The sequence below is a fragment of the Nanorana parkeri genome, unplaced genomic scaffold (assembly GCF_000935625.1).
Source record: "Nanorana parkeri isolate BGI_ZX_2015 unplaced genomic scaffold, ASM93562v1 scaffold1586, whole genome shotgun sequence".
Lineage (NCBI taxonomy): Eukaryota > Metazoa > Chordata > Amphibia > Anura > Dicroglossidae > Nanorana > Nanorana parkeri.
In genome coordinates, this window is record NW_017307854.1 from 273,253 (window position 1) to 297,551 (window position 24,299).

General features: G+C 43.8%; 1 protein-coding gene across 1 annotated transcript in view; it reads left to right on the plus strand.

Annotated features, from left to right (window-relative positions):
* The window catches only part of LOC108798927 (IgGFc-binding protein-like), a 33,793-nt gene extending 10,131 nt beyond the window's left edge, over nucleotides 1–23,662 (plus strand). The window contains exons 8-21 of the mRNA XM_018570733.1: nucleotides 276–840; nucleotides 1,577–2,157; nucleotides 3,318–3,888; nucleotides 4,821–5,020; nucleotides 6,024–6,165; nucleotides 9,096–9,433; nucleotides 10,290–10,860; nucleotides 12,382–12,980; nucleotides 13,997–14,561; nucleotides 17,000–17,580; nucleotides 18,920–19,490; nucleotides 20,510–20,709; nucleotides 22,007–22,381; nucleotides 23,369–23,662. Of these exons, the coding sequence (XP_018426235.1) occupies nucleotides 276–840; nucleotides 1,577–2,157; nucleotides 3,318–3,888; nucleotides 4,821–5,020; nucleotides 6,024–6,165; nucleotides 9,096–9,433; nucleotides 10,290–10,860; nucleotides 12,382–12,980; nucleotides 13,997–14,561; nucleotides 17,000–17,580; nucleotides 18,920–19,490; nucleotides 20,510–20,709; nucleotides 22,007–22,381; nucleotides 23,369–23,662 (6,153 nt within the window). The remainder of the gene's footprint in view (nucleotides 1–275; nucleotides 841–1,576; nucleotides 2,158–3,317; nucleotides 3,889–4,820; nucleotides 5,021–6,023; nucleotides 6,166–9,095; nucleotides 9,434–10,289; nucleotides 10,861–12,381; nucleotides 12,981–13,996; nucleotides 14,562–16,999; nucleotides 17,581–18,919; nucleotides 19,491–20,509; nucleotides 20,710–22,006; nucleotides 22,382–23,368) is intronic.
* Nucleotides 23,663–24,299: the final 637 nt, after the last annotated feature.

The following is a 24,299-nucleotide window of genomic DNA, read 5'->3' on the forward strand; positions in this document are numbered from 1 at the left end:
TGATATCTCCCGATGCCCGGGCGGGTCGTTGTTTTCTACATTTAGCCCTGCTTTGGGCAAGCAGAGCTAAATGTACAGCGGGGAAGCCGGCGCTTGTTTTGTACAAGTACAGTTAGGAAACAATGGATCTAACTATTGGTGTTTTCTTAATTTAGAACATTGGGTTAAAGGATTCAGTTACATTTGACTGCCTCCCTATTTTGTGATAAACATTCTTTGATATTTGAAGTTTAACAAGCTACAGCTTATGTTAATGTATACATTTTGTTTCTTAGGTTGATGGTATATTGAGGAGCTTGCCATATTTTCATGAGCCAACAAGAACAAGAGCCTACCACTCAGGGGCTCTTATAAACCTTCAAACAAGTTTTGGACTGGATTTAAGCTATGGGGGCTGGAATTATGTACGTGTAATCTTACCAAGCACCTACACAGGCGCCGTAAATGGTCTATGTGGCAACAATAATGGAAATCCATCTGATGACTTTGTCCAAAGAGATGGGGTAACAGCAAAAGATGTGAAGGAATTTGGAGAGCACTGGAAAGTTGGAGAGTTTGCTGAGTGTAAGGGTGAATGCTCTGACTGTTCAAAGTGCAATGATCAACAACGAGAGGTCTACAGGGGCAGCCAGTACTGCGGCCTTCTCATGAAACCTGATGGACCATTTGGGCAATGTCATACCTCCATTGATCCGAAACCTTTCTTTGATGACTGTGTGTTTGATGCATGTGAATACAAAGGTCACCAGTCTGTAATTTGTGATATCATGGCTTCCTACGTTTATGAGTGTCAAAGGAATGGATCCACGATTAAGGATTGGAGAACACCATCTTTCTGTGGTAAGTCGTTTTATAGAAATAAGAACACTGTGATTCAAATTCTTGTGAAGGGCATGGGGATGCAGCATCTAGTGTGCTGTCCAAAAACCAAGAAAAGGAATGCCCTTACCACTCAAACTGCCCCATAGCCACCAGTCACCATTATAGTATATATCAATGTTGTAGATATTTGAACTACCGTGTTTCCTCGAAAATAAGACAGTGTCTTATATTTTTTTTTCTACGAAAAAAGACACTAGGTCAGCTAGGTCTTATTTTCGAGGTAGGTCTTATATATCAGAAATCCCTGAAGATAGTGCTAGGTCTTACTTTCGGGGAAACACGGTAGATTTTGAAACCTATGAAAGTATCCAGGTATTGTTTTGTTTTCTTTCTATGTGTAGTGTATCACGATGTAAAGAACAGATTTTAGTAGTTTTATCTGCTTTAGAAGGAGGTTGGAAAGAATTGTAGGCTATGCTAATAGTACAATATTGACTTATGGTCTTATGGTCTTATGCATGGTGTTTAGAGACAGGAAAGCTAAGCACATCCAGTCATTGCACAGGAAAGATTCCCACTTTCAATGTTCAATCATTTGCCTAAATCATGCAAGGTTTTTAATCAAATGCTGAACCAGGAGGAACAGCATGCTGTATAGTCCAAGTATAAAACACCCTAGGTGCTGCATACACATCCTTAGATTTGGCTAATTAAAGATCATCTCTTATTTATCCCTCTCCTTTCGTGTTCTCAGAACTGACCTGCCCTCCAAACAGTCACTATGAGCTCCTTGGAAATGGTTGTCCTGCCACCTGCTTTGGTCTGATTGCTCCACCATCTTGCATACAATCTTATACGGAAGGATGCTACTGTGACAATGGCTTCATCCGCAGCGGTGAGGACTGCGTGTCAGTGTCAAAATGTGGTTGTGTCTTTGAGAACACCTACTACAAAGAGGGACAGGAGTTCTACGCCGACAGTCTTTGCCAGAGGAAATGCACATGTGGCGCCAATGGTGTAGCCACCTGCCAGGACAGCTCCTGCGGAGCCAACGCTGAATGCAAAGTTGTGGATGGAGTCCTAGGATGCCACCCCAAAGAGTTTGGACAGTGTGTAGCTTGGGGAGACCCCCACTACATCACTCCCGATGGCCTGTACTACTCATTCCAGGGCACCTGCACCTACACACTTCTTAGGGTGAATCGAAATAGTGATGAATTTGAAGTGATGGTGAGCAATGAACCATATCACAATGTGGCAGTCACCAAATCGGTCACAGTGAGAGTTGGAAAACACATGATTAGCTTGGAGAGAGGAAGACCGTGGAGTGCACTGGTAAGTATATTGGCTTGAATTCAAATATATTTCTTTTAATTGTACTACAATCACGCCTGGATTCCCCACAAGGCCGCCGAGGCCCGGCCTCGGGGCGGCAGCGGTGTGAAATCCCCCGACATGTTCCGGGCGCCGGGCGGTAGGTTGCTTTTTACATTTAGCCCTGCTTTGCACAAGCAGAGCTAAATGTACAGCAGGGAAGCCGATTGTACGTTTACAAGTGATCTCAGAGATGTCGCCGAGATCACTGGTAATAAGTTTGCAGCCTGCCCCCAGCCCCCCCGCACCTACCTCTTTCCATGCTGACTCCGTCCTCCATGCTCCGTCCTCCCCCCCGGCCGCCGAGTCTCTCTCCTGTCCCGAGTCCCTGCTGCCGATGCAGGGAGCAATGTGGCAGGGATGCATCCCCCCCAGCTGTCCATGGACATTGGGTGTCAGCCACGGGTCTCGTCTCAGTGGCCGCTGCTTGTGTCTCTTCTTCCCCTTCATCAAACTGCTCCTGCTCCTCCTTGCAGTTCTCTGGCTGCTGACCATTGCATGTACACACCCCTTAAAGAGACAGTGCCAGTCACTGCACAGCCTAATGAAGACCAGCAGACAGGAAGCTGCGCCTCCAGGGATGATGTCACTTCAGTGCCCAAGGGTATAAATTTGAATCAAACCAAACAGTCAGTACTTGGTTATTGCAGTATTTCATAGTGTAGTACCAAGCTCTCTTAGCCCTCCTGTTACTACTGTTATTCTGACCTTTGGCTTGTCTTTCTGACCCTAAACCTTTGCTGCCCACCCTGACCCATGCTACGTTATTGTATTGAGACTCGGATTTTCGCTTATGGTCACCTCGCCTAAGGACTCTACCTATGCTGGCTACCCCTATATAGGAGGCTGAACATAACAATTCAGTCTGCTTTTTTAGAGGTTTCTTTTGTATTGGTGAGTCTCCCTGCATCTGGGTTCCTGACACCAACACCTCCTGACAGTGCCTGATAGTGAGACTTCCCTATTAGTCCTGCTGGCAATCATGATTTCTTCCTTCATAGTTTTGGCTGGCTAATTGTTGAAGTTCAGAAAAATAAACAATTTTCAAAAGCAGCTCAGATCAAAAGTAGGAAATGTTGGCATGCTCTGCAAATCTTTAAATATTTTTCTTTCATTTTTAGATCAATGGAGAGAGATACAACCTTCCTTACTACTCTCACAGTCAGGAGTTTTGGATAAACCAACACGGCAACAATGTCTTTGTTCAAACTAAAAATTGGTTTACAGTCATGTTTGACCAGCAACATTGTGTGTCGGTCTGGATACCGAGCACCTACTCTAGTTTAATTGAAGGCCTCTGTGGAAATTTCAACAAAAATTCTAAGGATGAATTCCGCCTTCCAAATGGCACCATCGCCAGTGATGTCACAGTTTTCGGTGAGTCCTGGGTAGTATCTAGAGATGGATCTGACTGCAGAGGATGTTCTGGTGACCAATGTCCAAGGTGTGATGAGGCCGGCACTGCTTTGGCCAGATCCCCCACTAAGTGTGGAATGATTGCGGACCCTGAAGGTCCATTAAAAGACTGTCACCGCCTTGTGCAACCAGCTACATATGTCAACAGCTGCGTCTATGACATTTGCAACGGACGTGGTGGTCAAGAGGCTCTGTGTGCCAACCTGCAAGCCTACACAGCATTGTGCCAAGAAAAAGGAGGCAACATTGAAGCTTGGAGGAACCTCACAAGCTGCCGTAAGTTTTTTTTTGTATTATTAAATCACCCACCAAGCTTTGAAATGGATTACAGATCATTTCCTTGATCCAAAATCTTGCATTGAATTAATTTTAGAAGGTACTGTTTATAATTATTATTTTTTACCACTGCTGTGGGCATGGTCAATACAGTCTGTGGCCTAAGACTGGGCAGAGCTTTCAGGGGTGGCAAAACTACCTACCACACATTGTGTTACTGAGAGTTTGTAACACATTCTCATATTACAAAAAGTTCCAGAATATTGCCTTGGCTGCTGGTGGTATCTGGCTGGGTCCTCATTGTGGCTGTCTATTAACAATTTGAACATTTTTGTTGGTGGAAAAGTATAGTGTGTCCTTACAATTTGCCCGCTCTGGATCCAAACACTTAGAGCCAATTTGCTAGACAGTTTGCCGTGTTCATCTTGTCATCACTAATTGATGCAGAAAGGACAAGCCCCTTCATCCTCTCCACCCTTGTCGTGTAGCTGTGACATCTAATGTTCTTAATGGGATACTAAGGCCAACCAGGTAAGTGGGGTAGAAGAAAGAGCTGCACATGACTTGGCAGGGTGGTAAGTAAAAAACTATCCCTGGCTGAGGGACAGCATTGCACCTAAGAGGTTAGCACTCTTGCCTTGCAGTGAAAGTGTCCTGTGTTTAATTTCTGCCAAGCATCACGCACACATGGTCTCCTTGTGCTCTTGTGGGTTTTACCCTAATGGGTTTTTTTTGGCTTCCACCCCAAGCTGATCCTACATTGAGCATTTTTGGTGCAGGACTCAAAATGTCACAAGGGGTTTTATGGATATAAAAAAATTAAGGAAATTATACTTAAAGTATATATGGAAGCTACGGTGATTTTAACTTTTTGATTTTTGTATATAAAACTTTGTTTGTTCCACTATATAACTTTGTTTAATATCCTGCAGCACTTACCTGTCCACCCAACAGCCATTACAGCCAATGTACCCAATCCTGTAAATTCACCTGTCATGGAATTCTGGCACCCAGCTCTTGTAGTAAGACATGTTTCGAGGGATGTGAGTGCGATAATGGCTACGTCTTTGATGGAGAAAATTGCGTTAGCATTGACAAATGTGGCTGCATTCATAATGGAAGATATCTCAAGGTGAGAACAGAAAGTTGCACGATAACTTTAAAGGATGATTAATGCTAATCCATTATCTCCATACAAAACCAGGGTATAGTGAGCTCATTTAAATGCAGTAATTAATTAGCTAGGGTGAGCTGGATTCCTCAGATCATTGGAAATTAAATTTGCTTTCACCTACAACTAGTAAACTTTAAATAAACAAAAAAATATATTTTATGTATAAGAGCTACTAATAACATTCACAAGAAGCTGAAAATACTGTATAGACAAAAGTATGTGGACCTCCCTCCAAATGACTTCAGGGGTTTCCAGGTAAGGGTGCTCTTAAGGCTACAGCTTACATTTTAGACAGTTGTGTTCTTCCAACCTTGTGGTAACAGTTGGGTGACGGTCCTTTTCTGTTCCACCATGACTGTCCCCTGTGTACAAAGCCAGCTCAATAAAGACATGGTGTGACCAGTTTGATGTGGAGGAACTCGAGTGAGCACAACTTTCCACAGACACCCTCCAAAGCCTTGAGGAAAGCCTTTGAAGAGGAGTGGAGGCTGCTACATCCACAAGGAGAGGAGGTGGGTGGGGCCAAAGGAATGGAATAGCCATTGTGAACTAGGTCTTCTCATCTAGTACCTGACTTCATAAATGCTATTTTGTCTGGATGCTGGCTGAATGAGCATGCATTCCTAAAGGCATGCTGGTAGGAGAGAGGGGGGCTGTCATTGCTGATCCTGTTTTTAAAATGCTAGTTGCGCGGCTGTGTCTAGCTTCCATATATATAAGTCACAGACTTGGAACAAAGGCGCGGTAAATAAAAGCCAGAAAAGTGACTGAATTTCTTATTTCTATATTTGTCCCGGGCCAAAGCTTTGAAGCCAATGGATCAAAATAACATTTTCGAAAAGCAGTTCAATAATAGAAGCCCCTCTTGTCAAATGACAGAGTCACATTAATGCCTAAAGTAGATCTTTTTTTATTATAAATCTTACTTTAAAATGTTTTCTTTCCTTTATCGTCACCACAGTTCAATGAATCATTACTCAATGACAATTGCACCCAGGAATGTACTTGTGATCCATCCGGACGTAGTACCTGCTCTAACAGGACCTGTGCCAATGATGAGAAATGTCAGCTTCTGGATGGAGCAAGGTCTTGTGTCAGCACAAGTAAGTATAAGAATATCAACCGCCACCCAAAAGAGTGGTCAGATTTGTGTGGATGGTGACAAATTTATTCAGACATTAGAATCCTATATTTCTATGAGGACTCCAAAGACAACCAACTGTGACAGAAGAATGTAGGGATGTTCAGATACCAGTGCCGATACTTGGCGTTTTCATGAGAACTACCAGGGTTGCAGCGGTTGCAGCTGAGACCTGGCTCTGACGCTCCACCGCTGTCCTGAAATCATTAGTCTGTATTGTTTTAGAAAAACTGTCACATGGCACTAAACGAAAATGTATCAGCACTTGTATCTGTGAGGACTTGGACAAGTATCAGCACTTGTACTAAAATGGTATCGGTGCATCACTAATATGTATTTATATTTAAAAAAATCATGCATTAAAATGGATGCACAAATCCCCGTAGCCAATGCTCCTTACACATGAAGGCGGCCTTCTAACTTTTGAATTTTTCTCTAGTCTAGTCTTGCAGCTGGAAATGTTTCTGTACTTGTACTTGTACCGAGTACGGTTCTTGGTATCTCAACATCCCTAAAAAATTAGACCAACTGAAGAGATTAGTGACTACCAACATGCCACCATCATAACAAACCATCTTTCCGGGTAAAAGATCTGCCCTGTTGTAGCTGCTCTGAATATTTGCTGAGATGGGGCAAGAAAAGGAAGCATAGAGCCCGGCCTCAACCCAACTGAAAACTGATCAGTTTAGGTGGAACATCAAACCAACCTGACCCAACATCACTGTCCAACCTCCCCAAAATTCTAGTAGACAAAAGAAAACAAAAGAGTAGAGACCCTTATAGCAGCAAATGGTTGACCGTCAGCTGACCAATACTCTTTATTAAAGGATGAAATGTTGGACAAAAAGGTGCTGGACACTTTTGATCATATAGTGTGTGTGTATAGTGGATAGATAGATAGATAGATAGATAGATAGATAGATAGATATTGAGATATTGAGATAGATCTCAAACGTTGTCTCAAAGTATCACCCTAACCGTCCCCTCCGCTCTTCCAAAGACCTCCTGCTTTCCAGCTCCCTCGTCAACTCCTCCCTTGCTCGCCTCCAGGACTTCTCTAGAGTCTCTTCCATCCTCTGGAACTCTTTACCCCAACCTGTCCGGCTATCTCCCACTCTGACGGCCTTTAGGCGATCCCTTAAGACTCATCTCTTCAGGGAAACCTATCCCACCTCAACCTAACCACTCAAACATCACGTTCTCAAACAATTCATCCCCACACAGCTACCTCCTCATGTATCACTGGCCCCTCCCTTTTAGATTGTAAGCCCTCAGGGGCAGGGCCCTTCCTGTCTTGTATTGTGATTGTAATTTCTTCCTTATATTGTAAAGCATTGAACAAACTTTTGCCGCTATATAAATCCTGTATAATAATAATAATAATACTAATAGATAGATAGATAGATAGATAGATAGATAGATAGATAGATAGATAGATAGATAGATAGATAGATAGATGACAGACGTGGGCATTCTTTCAGGCTGGTTGCAAACTTTCCTCTGTCACTGTTGACAGAACCTGCCACCAAATGTGAACTACATTGAGCTCACAGGCAACTAAACAAGAACTCATATCCCATCTGTCTCCAGCAAACCAAGTTCTTCCTCCATTGGGAAACACCACCTTCTTTGTTCCGCAGCATAGAGTAAGTGTAGCCAGACTGTTATTCACAACCCAAACGTCAAAGATGTGTATGTATTCTCTTTGCATGCATTAGCTTCTAGGGGTAGAGGTTAGAGATGGAGATGAGGGCGTAGCTCTTGACTTTTGAAAACTGTTCAGAATTTTCTTGATTGAAATGTTTATGAATTTAAAAAGTCAGAATTTGTAAAATCAGTAACAGTTATGTTGAAAAACACAAAAAAGATAAAGCGCACTCCTGTGGGGTGGGCAAACTTCAATCAGGTGGCTGTTGTGTGTGGGTATGCAAAGCTCCTCGCTACAGGGAGAGGACCCTGTCTTATTCACAACTACAGATCCAAAAACAAAAACAGACACCCGACATTCTTAGACCCCTGTGACCTATACTGACACACGGCGTCCCTCAGCCGCATGTAGCTCCTCCCCCTTTTCTCCGTTCCTGACCGACGCGGCTCAGCCCGGCCAGCCGAGAACGTGGGCGGCCATACGGATGCACACCCAGACTGGACAAGCCTCTCACACCACCGGGGACATCTCTTCGAGCCAGGATCTGTCCAAGGAGAGGGCCGCACAGAGAACGGGAGAGCTCCTAACTGTAAGTCCTTTTTGCTTTCTGTAACATTGCCACAGACACCCAGATTCCACACCAAAAGATCTATCAGCGCCCCTTATCACATAGATCCACCGGGCCCTTCGCCAAATCAAATCCACTTACACCACTTTTGGTAGTTGCGCTCCTAAGTTTTTGTTTTTGGATCTGTAACAGTTATGTTGAGTCGGCCTGTTTCGGAGAATGAAGCAGTGCTGCTTATCACACGGCCGATGCTGTGTTTCTATGCTTAGGGAATGGAAAAGTCCCACCAAGAGTTCTAAGTGAAGCTGCTGTCTGCAATTGTTTTAAATCCCCAATAGTATGGGGGGGAATTTATCAAAACTGCAGCAGACAAAAAAACTGGAGCAGCTGCGCATGGCAACCAATCAGCTTCTCTCTTCAGTTTACTCAGTTAAGATTTGAAAATGAAAGAGAGAAGCTGATTGGTTGCCATGCGCAGCTGCTCCAGATTTTGTCTGCTTCGGTTTTGATCATTTCCCCTTTATGAGTTGTCTTTCTTGTTTTATTGCAGCTGGACTCTTTCCCAAAAATGCATTATTCATTCACTTATTAGTTTCACTTGCCCTTTGCCTCTTTTGTCCTATTAAGCTAAGGCAATTTCAGTATGATAAAACGCTCTGCTTTGTTGGTTTCACAGATCCATGCAAATTCACAACCTGCCGTCAAAAAGAGACCTGCCAAGTTCAAGACAACAAAGCGGTTTGCGTTCCGGATTACACAGGCTCGTGCTGGGCCTGGGGCGACCCCCACTTCCGTAGTTTTGACGGCAGGGAAATGGACTTCCAGGGCACCTGTACCTATATTCTTTCTCAGTATGTTGGATCCAACAGCTCCAGTAACTCCCTGGAGCCATACGAGATAACCATCAAAAATAACAACCGAGGAACCCAAGCCGCTTCCTTTGTCAAGTTGATGAGAGTGAAAGTCTTTAATTATGAGATTGTGATCCAATTTGGTGATTTCCCGAAGATTCAAGTATGTAAATTAGATGTTTTTTTTCCTGTAACTGATTTATAAGGGAGGGGATGACTTGCTTTGTGACCAGAGCAGCCAGAGCAGTTATGTAGGAAATGTTTGATAGACGTTTTTCTAAGGTTTACTAAACTAAACTTGCTAATGCTATTTGAGGAATTTTATTCTGGCTTCATAGATTTACAAAATCTTCCTCTTTTAATCCCCGAATATATTACACAGGAATTATATATCAGATCTGAATAAAACTTTGGCATACATTGATATTTTGTACTGTTAACATACTGCGACTTTATTCTGACTCCGATTGTTGTGCTAGTGACTTATCCCTTGCTGAGACCTCTATGCCTGGCCTGTATTAGCAGATTCAATCACTGAGGACAATCATTGTCAGATAGCTGAACTCACCAATACCTTTTCATCCACAAGGGTTGCTTTATTCTGTACATCAGACAACAGGATAACAGCAGGTGATGGTTGCGGTATTATGTGGTCAAAAGATGACACTTTCGTAGCGTACTGTGCAGAATACATGTGTCCCTGTTATATGTGGCCTGTTAGCTGTGGCCATGACACAGGAAGTACTATACTCAAGAAGAAGGGTGGAGCATTACACACAGGAAATGTGTCGTAGATATCAGGGAAAGGGAACATAGAAAAACAAGTGCATTACCACAAAAGGTCACTGGATGGCAGCATATAGCTAACCATAAAACAGCTATAGGAAAATGATTCAAGGAAACAAACTATATAAATTCTTATCTATATAAAACTTCTGTGCCCCATTGGGGCGACACAAACTTCTTTATGACAAGCATATATTGCAGTGATGACTTACTTTGTCTTCTTCTTAATGCAGGTCAATGGTGTAATGACAAATCTTCCAGTTAGTCTCCTCGGTGGGAAGTTAAATGCCAGTCGCAGTGGTCTTACGGCTGTTGTGGAAACTTCATTTGGACTGGTTGCCACATATGATTGGAACTGGCACTGCACAGTATCTATTCCCAGTAGCTATTATGACTCCACATCTGGTATGTGCGGAAACTTCAATCAGGATCCAAAAGATGATCAAAAAGCACCCAATGGAACAATAATCAGCTCAGTTATAGACTGGGCTTCAGAGTGGAAGGTTTATGACCTAGATCCATTCTGTTTTGATTACTGTCCGGGCGAATGTCCGGTCTGTGACGAGGACAAAAAGCGCCAGTATGGCGGCCAGAATGCCTGCGGAATGCTGTTCAAGGAGGATGGTCCTTTCAGAGAGTGCCCTAAAAAAGTCAACCCCAAGAATTTCTTTAATGCCTGCCTGTTTGACGTCTGTATGAATGATGGAGCGCAGAGCATTCTATGTCAAGCTCTAGAGGCCTTCTCAACCACCTGTTTAAGCCAAGGACTTCAGATTTATGATTGGAGGACACCCTCTGGCTGCCGTAAGTTCTTGTACTATCTATTTTTTTGCCTGTTATCTGAAAGCAATAAGAAAGTAAAAATGTAAGCGATAACCTTCATTGGTAAACCTAATACAGTGGTACCTCAGGTTCACGAACTTGATTTGTTCCAGGATTCGGGTCACAAACCGAATTGGTTGCAAATCGAATCAAACTGTGATCGGGCCGCGATCTCGACTAGAGGAAGCCATGACCATGTGTCTGAGCAGGGAAGATGGCTGCGGTTGTGTTTGTCACCCAATGCGGAGTTTGCAAACAGAAGCAAAATTTTGACGAACTTCCTGTTCGTGAACCGAATTGTTCGTGAACAGAGGCGTTCGTGAACCAAGGTGCTACTGTATATTTGAGGAGGCAAAATTTTAATAAAAAGTTTCCTTTGCTAGGCGTGGTTTCAAAATTCTGCACAACAAAATGTATTTGAAAAAAAAAAGTAGTGGCTCCATTTTCAGGATCACAATGTGTGGTCACAGGTGAACCTGCTGTCAGTGCCCAGGCCCAGGGTACATCTCGACCCCCCGAAATAACATATCAGTACTTGAAAGAACGGGCTGCACCACTGCTCTATGCTTTTTTCAGTAGGCTTTATGTGGAACAAAAAATCTCAAAAGGCATGTTCTAGACATAGTACTAGAGAAGCACAATTGCTGATTGTAGGTCCTGGAAGTGGACGAGGATTAGGAACTTGAGCCAGTGGATCAATGAATATTGAATGTGCTGGATTTGACCGATCAGTTGTTAATGGTTGAAGAAAATCAACTGAGTTTGTACGGAGGGCAGTAGCTCTGGTGAGGCTGCTCTCTAATAGGGCGCCCCTTATCTAGTGAGCCCAAAGTCCATGTATAAAACGTTTAATGCAAGTGACAGACCAAATATCTAAGAGTCAAAAATCCTTTAATATTAGTGTTTGCTCATAGCAAGATAACATAGAACAGCCAACATGTTTTGGGGGGCTCAGGGACTCCCCCTTCATCAGGACATATAACTGCTGTAATCAATAAGTTGCTTTTCATACTCATATATGGTGGTATTAGTAGGTTGCATACCAGACATTCACCTACTAATACTGCCAATACTGCTCAGCATTTACAAGCCCTGATGAATGGGGAGGGCCCGAGCCCTTGAATAGCATTGGTTGTTCCATGTTCCATTTTTGGACTCTTAGATCCTTGGTCTGGCATTCTCACCAGACTTTTTACACAAGGCCTTTAGTGCACCATCAAGCCTATTTTCAATGTGACTGGAAGTGAGGAAAAAGATTTTGTGTTTTTTTCAGTCAGTGGCAATCAAGAGATTTTTAATTTTTTCCACTTCCTGTCGTATCGTAAGACAGGTTAGAGAAAATGTCCCCCAAACAATAGATAAACTGAAAGTGGATTTACCCTCCCCCACTTTATTCAAAACTAATGTATTGGCTTTAGATATAACAATTCAATGTTAGAATTTTGATTTACAAGGCTTTTAGGATTTTATAATATTAATATGATATTTTGGATCCTTTTCCAGCTAAGGTATGTGAAGACAAAAACAGTCATTACAATGCTTGTGCATCTGCTTGTCCTACCAGCTGTGCCGACAGAAATGCCCCAGCCAAGTGCACAAGACCATGCATAGAAACCTGCGAGTGCAATGCTGGTATGGTCCTCAGCGGAGATAAGTGCGTTCCCATTACCAGCTGTGGCTGTCAGTATAACGATCAGTACTATGAACCTAACCAGTCATGGTATGATGAGGAATGTGCCGTCCTCTGCAAATGTGACCCCATTTTGGGAACTGTAGACTGTCAGTCAACTAGTTGCAAAGAGACTGAGACCTGTATGCTGTCCAACGGAATACGAGGCTGCTACCCAACTGCATATTCAACTTGTGCATCCAATGGGGATCCCCATTACCGCACATTTGATGGCAAGAGATTTCCATTCATGGGCAACTGTGTCTACCAGCTGGTGAAAATGACGTCAAATGACTCGTCCCTGAGTCGCTTTACAATCAACGTTCTGAATGACCACCGAGGGAACAACGCTGTGTCCTTCACCAAAGATGTGATCGCCGAAGTCCACAATAAGACCATAACCATGAGTAAAGACTACCCACGACAGATCAAGGTAAACAATTCCTTTTTTCTGAAGATTTGGGGGTAAAAAGGTTTCATTGGTTGGGGGAAGTCACAATGATACAATCAGTGTATTACAATTTACAGATGAAAAAGAAATTGTTGTACATAAAAGTCAGACTGAATTTGTAAGAGTTTTAGTTTAAATATCTCCTTACATTACATGGCAAGTTCCAAAATGGAAATAAGAAGCGTTGAACTCTCCCTTCCATAACTCCTGACTCTGTTCCTGTCCACCTTGGACAAAACAAAATTTAAACTCAACAGCTACCATTATACTGATGGTGAGGTAAAATATTCTAATGGGTATATTTGGTTCCGGTGTTCTGTCGAAAGCTCCAACTCCTCGAGATCTCCAACTGCCTGACTTCCGGTTTAGTTAGAACTAAGGGGTTTGGGCGAGAAGACTCTACTGCAGGTGTGCCACAAGCGGCAGCCATATTGACCGGGGCAACTCAGATTAATAACGTGCTGGATTAGTGTGATCCTACTTCATTTAAATATTCGACAGAACACTGGGACAACTGTCTAAGAGGGGAATTACCCTCCTTTTTTGGGATTTCCTCTAATGTCCTGTTGTGTCTCTGGCACAGGAAGTGATGGGAAATGTTCCCAATGATACAGATAGCAAAAAATAACCTGGCCGGGGTTTTCTCCCTTCCATGCTCCATCCATCCATTGCCCACATGCTTAGGACATCCATTCCGAATGCTTCTGCCATCATTCAGAATTCACTGACAGGTGCATTTGACCTGCTTCAACCTGTTTTGTGCATTCCCATAGACTTGTATAGGGAGAGAAGTGAATCTGATGTGAACAAAAGCCCATGGACCCTAACGGATTGATCTTAATAAAGTATTAGTACAATTTAATTGAAGTGATCCACTGATTTTGTAGTATACATAATACTGTTATGTAGAAGGGTAGTGAAGTATGTACATTCAACTTATCAAAACCATTTAATGTTTACCATATGGCATGTCACAATGAAAAATTCCTTTTTACTAGGTTGATGGAAACCTTGTCGACTTACCCTACTATTCAGACTCAACAAAGATAATGTCATATATCTCAGGAAACAATATTATCATCAGAACTGGCTTCGATATCACAGTGACTTTTGACGGATTGAACGCCGTCAGTGTGAAGCTCCCGAGTACCTACAGAGGGGCGGTTAGTGGACTGTGTGGTAACAATAACGGAGACCCCTCAGATGATTTCACCTTTGGAGATGGTGCAGCCGCCAGAACTGCAGATGAATTTGGAAACCGCTGGAAAGTGAAAGAAGTAGCAGGATGTACGAGCACTTGTTCCGACTGTCCGAAATGTACTGAGAAAGAAAAAAAAATCTACGAAAGGGAAAATTACTGCGGACTTCTCAAGAAACCCAAAGGACCCTTCAGCCAGTGTTATCATGCCATTGACCCAACTCCTTATTTTGACAACTGTGTGTTTGATGCATGTGCATACAAAGGCCACCTGTCTGTTGTCTGTGCCAGCATAGCAGCTTATATTTCAGACTGCCAAAGCAATGGATCTGTTATCCAACCTTGGAGAAAGCCATCATTTTGTGGTAGGTTTCTTTTTTTTGTTTCTTCTTATTTCAGTTCTCCAGCTTTTTAATACTCTGAAACTTTATTTCAACTCTTACTGTTGAAAAGTGACCTGGCTGTTGTTGTTTGCTCTCAGTCAATACTTTTACTTCAAGGGAAATACCACTGAAGTTGAACAATCCATTAACAATTTTACATGTGATGTTGTCCATATTTGTAGCTAGTAGTAGGTATTAACATTCCACTGTTCTTGTTAATGTTGAAGAAGTTTTGCCACTCTCCTAATAAACTTCTTTAGCTTTGCTAGTCATCCACGTAGCTTCTCATTTCAGCATTCATTTGGAGAGAAGAAACATCTTCAAAATTACAGAAAAAAAGTCTGTGAATGTTCTCATTCATCCAGGTCATGGTATATCTGTAAAAACTAAGTCAAGGCAACTGGACTTGCTGTATTTTTTCTTGAAGACGTTTCACTGATAATTTTGAAAGACGAGACACATTTGGAGGATATGCAATTTTGAGAATGTAAATTCTTCACACTGTAAAGGAGTGAAGCTCTAGAGATCATATTTTTATTATTTGTTTGGTTCCTATACCTTCATAGCAATGCTGTGGAGTATGTCTGTGAAGGTTCTCATTTATGCAGGGCATGGTAAATCTAGCAGTAGTTAGTCACATTCAACATAACTTTTTTTCTGTAATATCTGTAAAAATTAAGTCAGGGCAACTGGACTTGTATTTTTTCTTGAAGACGTTTCACTGGACATCCAACCAGCTTTCTTAATTCAGAATTACTTTTACAAAAAATTATCTGGGAATATATAAGGTGAATGTTGCTCCAATCCACATAATATGTTAGTCACAACCAGGTGTTAATTGCATTTGCACAATTGGAGTCTAGGAGGAGTTACTAACCGGCCCAGAAAGAGGTGTTAAAACAGCATTGTATGTGGCAGACAATAGATGTCTCTCCCCCCCCCCCCCCCTACCTCTATTCGAGCTTGGCTTCCCGATTTTTACATAAATGGCGTCTTTCACACCTCTTTTGAACCAGTCCTCCTCCCTGTCTAGGATGCGTACTTGACTGTCTTCAAAGGAGTGACCTTTTTACTTTAGATGTAGGTACACTGCCGAATCCTGACCAGAGGATTTGGCTCTTCTATGCTGTGCCAATACGCTGGTTTAGCTGCTGTTTTGTTTCACCGACATACAATGCTGAGCATTCCTCACTGCACTGGACGGCATACACAATGTTGTTCACCTTGTGTTTTGGCGTTGGGTCTTTTGGGTGAAGCAGTTGTTGCCTCAGTGTATTGCTGGGTTCAAAGCAGACAGGGATGCAATGTTTTTTTAAAACCCTTCTGAATTTCTCAGACACCCCAGCTATAATTTTGTGCTGCAGTTGCTAGAGGGCCAGACCATTATAAATAGGAAAGTAGGTTGTTTACCACGACAGTAGAAGTGATTTGTTTCTGAAGATACGGGGAAACAACGCGATGTAACAGCCTTTGAACGTGGGATGATTGTTGGCGCTCGGAGCCATGGAGCGAGTATCCGCAAAACAGCAGAATTCGTTAAATGTTCAAGAGCAGCTGTTGTTAAAGTGTTTAAAGACTGGACTGTCAGCCAAAAATCTGGGTCTGAACGTGCGAATTGTTGCCATCAGCGACTAGTCAATGTTAGGGCAGAACGGAGAGTGGCAAGACTGGTACAAGACAACAGAAGGGCAACAGTGCCGTGTCAGATTCCAGCACCTTTCATCATCTCGTGGAGCCACAAGGCGGCCCAACAAAGTCATCTCGTGGAGTCATCTCGTGGCCCAACGAAGCACTGATGGGGTGGTCATAATAATCGGGCCACTCAGTGTACACTGTATATCATCCCGATTTTTCCTTTTGCTCTTCTTTTAGAGTGCTGATAACTCCACAAAAGCACTGCTCTGTTTTCATTTTCACCACCCTTACACAGTGCCACCGTGTAGATCAGCTGGCTGGTATTGTCCTATTAGCACTTCATGTCTCCTGTTTGCCTCCTCCAAGTGACGTGTGCCTTCTGCTGGCCCTGCAGGAAGAGATACAAAACAGAGGCTCATTGGTCACATGACCACATTAAAACATTAAAAAAAAAAATTATTTTTCTTCAAACTTTGAAAAAGTTAATGGATAGCAGGGCATTAAACCATAACTCCACAGGGCTAATGGATAGCAGGGCAGTAACCATAACTCCACAGGGCTAATAGATAGCAGGGCAGTAACCATAACTCCACAGGGCTAATGGATAGCAGGGCAGTAACCATAACTCCACAGTGATAATGGATAGCAGGGCATTAAACCATAACTCCACAGGGCTAATGGATAGCAGTGTTAGGCTATCGATGTGAAATGCACTTCACACATGTCTTTATATGTATCACCTTTACAAATACTTAATTGTAAAATGTTTCACATCTAACTTGCAGAAATGAATTGCCCCTCAAATAGTCATTATGAGCTCCTGGGTGACGGATGCCCTGCTACTTGTTTTGGCCTCATAGCTCCACCAGCCTGTAAGCAATCCCACACCGAAGGCTGCTACTGCGATAACGGTTTCATCCTGAGTGGAAAAGATTGCGTGGCTGTTTCAGAATGCGGCTGCGTCTTTGAAAAAACCTACTACAAGGAGGGGCAGGAGTTCTACCCCGACAAACTCTGCCAGAGGAAATGTACATGTGACATGCAAGGTACGGTCAACTGCAAAAACACATCATGCGGACTGGATGAAGAATGCAAAGTGGCCTATGGAGTCTTGGGTTGCCATCCCAAAGAGGTAGCCCAATGCATAGCCTGGGGCGACCCTCACTACATCACCCCCGATGGCCTGTACTATGATTTCCAAGGTACCTGCTCCTACAGGCTTATCAGAGTGAAGAAAGGTCGGGTCTATTTTGATGTCACGGTAGATAACGAACCATTCGGCAAAATGGCAGTCACTAAATCTGTGATTGTTACAGTTGGAAATTATGTTATACACCTGGGAAGAGACACAGTCTGGACTGTTTTGGTGCGTCATGTGACCATTTTTTTTTTAGTTATGTTAATATTTTAATAAATGGTTTCTTTAGTGAATATAAAACAATTTTAATAGCTTAATGAAGGACTAATATTCATCTGAACTTATTCTTATTTTTAAAGGAGAATTATGAGGCGAGTGATTTTCCCTCAGCCTCATAATCTGAGCCGACCTGTGACAATGAAACTGTCAGAGGTCGGCTCAGTAGATCGGGAAGTGAGCGAACACATAGCGTCGCTCGCTCACTATTCGATCATCTCCCTACGTCTCGGGAGAACGCTAGTTTGTGTTCTCCCGTGACCCTTAGGAGAACTATGGGGAAAAGCCCTGACCCCCATAGTTCTCCTTTAATTTTACATTTTTATTTATCAAAAAAGTCAGTTAAGTCCAACTTCAAATTTTAAAAAGTTGTGAGTTGAGCCTTTAGGTCAGGTGAACTCTAACTAACCTTAGAGGTATTTTACTGGGTACCTTTACCACTTGTCTAAATGATTTGATGCTGCCAGTCCCTCCACTGGCTTCCAATCACCCAAAGGATAAAATCCAACATTATTATCAATCACTTACAAAGCCATCCACAACTCCGCCCCCGGCTACATCTCTAACCTTGTCTTAAAGTATAACCCTAACCGTCCCCTCTGCTCTTCACAAGACCTCCTGCTCTCTAGCTCCCCTTGTCAACTCCTCCCATGCTCGCCTTTAGGACTTCTCTAGAGTCTCTCCCATCCTTTAGAACGCATCTATCTTATACTCTGTCTGCCTTTAGACGTTCCCTGAAGACTCAACTCTTAAGGGCAGCCTATCTCACCTCAACCTAACCATTGGACTATCACATTCTCAAACAAATCATCCCCGCACAGCTACCACCGCTTGTATCACTGGCCCCTCCCTTTTAGATTGTAAGTTTTCACTGGCAGGGCCCTCCTTACCATCTTGTCTTGATTTGTATTGTAACTGTAATGTCTTCCTTATATTGTAATGTGCTGCACATACTGATGGTGCTCTATAAATCCAGAATAATAATATAATGTAATAATAATAATTTAGAGTTATCCCTTAAGATAAAATCATGGATTGCAGTTAAAATAAAACTTTGACGAAATGCATTGGTGTCAATAGGAGGGGAAATTTTGGTAACATTTCGCCTTTCATCCATACTAGTCCATAAAAGTTTACAATTTTTTTGTAAATGTTGATATTTTGTTGAATGTTTTTGCTGTTCTGTGAGTAAAATTATGACATTTTTTGGTAGGGGATGGTTTGTGGATACTCGCAAAGTGAAAATGTCATAATTAGATTTTCAACGTATATTATAATACATATATTTCAGATCAACAGAGAGAAATACATTCTTCCGTGGCGTTCTCCGAACCATGACATCTGGATCAACAAAGAAGGAAATAATGTATTCATTTATTCCAAATTTGGCTTCGTGGTTATGTATGACCATTGGTCATTTGTTTCAGTCTGGATTCCAAGTTCATACTCCGGCCTCTCTGAAGGTCTCTGCGGAAATTACAACAAGAACCCCAATGATGATTTCCGTCTTCCAAATGGATCCATTGCCACTGATAAAATGGCTTTTGGTGAGTCTTGGATTGTAGCTCGCCACGGGTCGGACTGCCGAGGATGTTCTGGAGATCAGTGTCCAACGTGTGATAACGTTAGCTTCGCTGCGGCTAATTCGACTACCAAGTGTGGAATGATTATAGATTCTCAGGGTCCATTCAAGGAATGCCATCCACTGGTCAAACCTGAAGTATATTACCGAAGCTGTTTGGTTGATGTCTGTTCTGGACGTCGAGGTCAAGAGGCTTTATGTGCCAGTCTGCAAGCCTACGCAGCATTATGCCAAAAACAAGGAGCCAGAGTTGGAGCGTGGAGGAACAGCACTAAGTGCCGTAAGTCAGTTATTAAGTGTTCAATGATTATATCAATACTTATCATAAATATATTATACGTTTGTTGTTGATTGGTGAACAAGAACATCAGTAACTGAGCATTTTGTTGCTTCATGGAATAGATTGTGGTTGTTACCCATTAATATTCATATATTATACCGTATGTATTAATGTATAAAGCCTAATTGAGCCATCAGTTTAAATCAGCTGAATGCATTAGAGGTGCAATAAAACAAAAGGTATGCACAGTGGCTTCACAAGGGGGGTGCGGGGGGGTGCGGCCCGCACCCGGGTGACACCATTGGAGGGGTGAGACCAAAATGACTGACAGTCATTTTGGTGCCACCCCCTCTAAAAAGTCGGGCACTCGGTCATGGACCAAGAGCCGACTGTGTCAGGGGGGGGACCCGGCGGCATACCTCATCCCGCCAGGTGAACGTCCCCTCCTCTCTCTGCCGGTGTCCATCACTAAGATGGCTGCCGGCAGGCGTCAATTAGAGGACCCCACGTGCGTGATGACGTGCATGGTGATGTCACGCACATGCGCAATGACGTCACTGCAGGGTGTCACTTGGTCTCCGCTCCGGGTGACACCCGGCCTCGGGACGCCCCTGGGTATGCAAAGTCTTACAGTTGGTCTTCTTTAGAAGCTACAGCCTGGATCCTGCAAATAAAGACCCTTGCTCTCTGAATGGAAGCAGTGGTCTCTCTGCAGGGATCTGACACACTCCCCTGCTGAGTCAGAGCTAGGGCTCCCCGCTGATTGGAGAGCATCTGCTCTGGCTCAGCAGGGAGCATGTCAGACATCTTTAGAAAGACCACTGCTCCCACACAGAGATCAAAGGCCCTTCTCTGCAGCCTGCCAGCAGTGGACTGGCTTTTCTACTCTCTCATGAAAAGAAAACACAAGGCTTTGCGCACCTTTTGTTTTAACACACCAATTTAAGCTAACGGTTTGTTTGGGGTTCAGGTGTGAAAGTTTGTGGTGGAAGATATCAATGTTCCATTGTATTTTACAGCACTTGCATGCCAGAAGAACAGTCACTATGAGCCCTGCACCCGGACGTGTGACTTCACTTGCCATGGACTCCTGGCGGCCAGCACCTGTAGCGAGCAATGCTTTGAAGGATGCCAGTGTGACACCGGCTACATGTTTGATGGCGAAAAATGTGTAACAATGGACAAATGCGGTTGCACTCACAACGGAAGATACCTCAAGGTAAGTCAGAGTAGGATCTGATCATTTTATAGTGTTGTCTACCCAAGTATAACTACTAAAGTGACTAAATGAGTTCAGTAGGCATGTACCGATCGGTGCCGATACCAAGTATTTGGCCGAGTACTCATACTCGCCCAAATGCTCTGATACTTACCCCCGATACCAGAGATCTCCCTCCGACTGGCAGTGCCGAGGGAGCATGAACCCGCCTTCCCTTCCGATGAGGAAACCAGGCGGTAGGTTTCCTCCCGCCTCCCTTCTTCCTGATTGGCTAGGTAGCCGGCTGCAGTTGTTGCTAGGCAGCCTGGCTTCCTAACCAATCAGGAAGCCAGGCGCCACATAATGACCCACCTTCCAGCTCTCTGATCGGTCAGGAAACCAGGCTGCCTAGGAACAAGTGAAGCCGGCTTCCCAATCAATCAGGAATCTAGAAGGCGGGTCATGATGTGTCGTCTGGCTTCCTTATTGGCTAGGGAGACAGCTTCACTTGTTGGTAGGCAGCCTGCCTTCCTAACCAATCAGGAAGCTGGGTGGCACGTCATGACTTAGCTCCCTGCTTCCTGATTGGTCTAGAAGCCACGTTGCCTAGCAACAAGTGGAGCCAGCTTCCTAGCCAATCAGAAAGCTGGTAAGCGGGTCATGACGTGCCGCCCCGCTTCCTGATTGGTCAGGAAGCCAGACAGACTCGGCAAGTGAAGTCGGCGTTCTTGCGCTAGAGCACCGGCTTCACAGGCAATCAGGAAGCCAGGTGAGGGGGTCATGATCCGCCGCCCAACTTCCTGATAATCGGGGCACACGGCACCAGTACTTGGTATGTGGAAAATATCGGTACTTGTGCTCGATACCTACAAAACGGTATCAGTGAATCCCTAGAGTTCAGTAAATATTATTTTCTTATGTAGGGCCAACATATTACAGAAAGCATTAAAGAGAACTTTTTGTATATGCATTGCCATCAGTATTGCAGTAATACAATGATGCTATTATTACTATTATTGCTACTATAGCGTATTATATAGCTCTAAAAGTGTATGTAAACCCTACATCTATTTTTTGGGAATCTGGTGCAAAGTTTCTTACGTGAAGATTTTGTGAGTAACAGCACTTCCTGTGGCAGACTGACAACCCCTAGGTCAGCGTCTTGCAATTAACAGCAGAGTTGTCAGTTGGCTGTGTAAGCTCCTTCAGTTGGCCATTGTTTTTTTTTTTTGCAATATATTGTTTCATTTTGTGCCTACCATAATCTATATATAGAAAGTGACCCTAATCATCAGCTGACATTGTTTTTGGAACGCAGGCCAAGGAATCAGTGGTCAACGAGGAGTGCTCTCGCCGCTGTACCTGTCACTCGGGCATTGTGTCCTGCGTCAATGCAACTTGTGCAGCCAATGAGCTGTGCCAGCTGAGAGACGAAGTTCGTGGATGTCGTCCAAGGGAGTCCAAGTGCACGCTAAGCGGTGACCACCATTTTATTACGTTCGACGGGGTCTCAGGGAAGTTCCCTCTGCATGGGTCCTATGTACTGTCGTCGTCTTGCAACAGGAGCCAAGACAGCCAGTTTATGATTGTCGTTGATATCCCCAAATGTGGTGGAAAGGATGGAAAGAGTTCATCGCTTCAAGTGCTTACTTCTCATGGTTTGATCTCAGTCAACGGAGAACAGGAGGTCTGGGTAAGATATTCAAGAGAGTTTATGTATACAGTATGTAAACCCAATCACTACTTTCCCCATGTTATCTTTAATTTGTCATTTATTTATTTATTTTTACGTAGAGTTCCATTTAAAGAGCTTTTCATGTTCAGCAATAGCAAAAATCTACTTTTATCCCCCATGATAGACCTCAACTGGTCTCCGGGGTTGATGTTATGAATGTGGACATCACTTACTTCTACTAGTACTGTTGGTGTATTTTTTATTATAAGAACTTGACATTATCTGGTGTGGTTAGTAGTAGTCAGTCGCATTCAAAGTGAAGAAGTGGCTCTGAGAAGCTACCAAATATCTTCAACATTACAAAACAGGTCCAGCTGAATGTGGCCAACCATTACCACTAGGAATGCACCGATACCGGTTTTTCGGTATCAAGTACGAGTACCCATGCTTTGCTTTCTGTACTCGCTGATACCGAGTAACGCTACCAGTGCTTCTGCTGGCATGGAGCAAGCTTCCCGGGCAATCAGGAAGCCAGGCGGTGGGTAATGACCTGCTGCCCGGCTTCATGTTGTTTGGCCGGCTTGATTGTGATTGGCCGGGAAACCGGCTTCCCAGCCAATCAGCATTGAGCCAGCTTCCCGGCCAATGACCCGCCTCCCGGCTTCCTAATTGACCAGGAAGCCAGCTCCATGCTTACTGGCTGGAAAGCCGGCTTCCCGCCCAAGCAGCATGGGGCCGGCTGTTCGGCCAATTGGAAATCCGGGAGGCGGATCATTACTCGCCGCCCAGCTTTCTGATCGCATGGGAAGCTAGCTCCATGTTCCCCTACGGCACTGCCGGTCAGAGGAAACCTTCCTCTGACCGGAAGTTCCTGTATTGGGGAAGGTATTGGAGCATTTGGGGCGAGTACAAGTAATCCCTAATCACTACCATAACCACTACCAGCTATATTATGACCGGGATAAAGGAGAACCTTCATAGACATTCTGTGTTATGCTTTTGCAGTTAAACGGATGGGAGCTGAAAGACACGACTGAGCTTGGAGATGGTGCAGTGAAGGTTAATGTCTCCAAACCCGACATAACCATTGAGCTTCGCAATAAGATAACTGTGATCTTTAAAGGAAACGATGAAATCCAGTTGATTGCCAAGGAACGAATAGCTGGACAAGTGTGTGGATCTTGCGGGAACTTCAACAGAGATGCCAGCGATGATCTTCCATTAAAGAACGGCGAGCCATCCAGAGACATTGCTTACACAATCCATTCCTGGGCCGCAAAACACCTCTCCACATGGTAAGATGGCCACTGAAACCTCCTTTACCAAGCTCTTTATGTAGACATGAGGAACTAAGCTAGCTGTTTGCAAGAGGCTGATACCAGGTCAAATTCAAATTCTTACACTGCTTCAATTTAAAAAATACATGTTATGATAATGTAGCGCTCACCCCTGAAGGAGCCGCTAAATGCCAGGTCCATCTCTAGTCTGTCTAGGACAGGGGTGCCCACAATTTTTGTGTTAAGATCTACTTTTCAAATGATGAGCTACATGAGATCTACCAACGGAAAAAAAACTCACTCGCTCTCTCCTGGCTGTCTCTCCTCGCTCTCCTTGGCTGTCTCCCCTTGCTCATCCTCCTGGCTGTCTCTACTCTCTCTCCTGGCTGTCTCTCCTCGCTCTCCTGGCTGTCTCTCCTTGCTCATCCTCCTGGCTGGCTCTCCTCTCTCTCCTGGCTGTCTCTCCTCGCTCTCCTGGCTGTCTCTCCTCGTTTTTTCTCCTGGCTGTCTCTCTTGGCTGTCTCTCTCTCTCCTGGCTCACCTTGCTGTATTTTGCAAAAGGCTGTGTAAACTAATATTCTTTGGTGTAATACATAGCACTTCAACCCCCAGTATCCACCAGAGAGGTGTCGGGGAGCTCGGCTCAGCACACTCAAGCT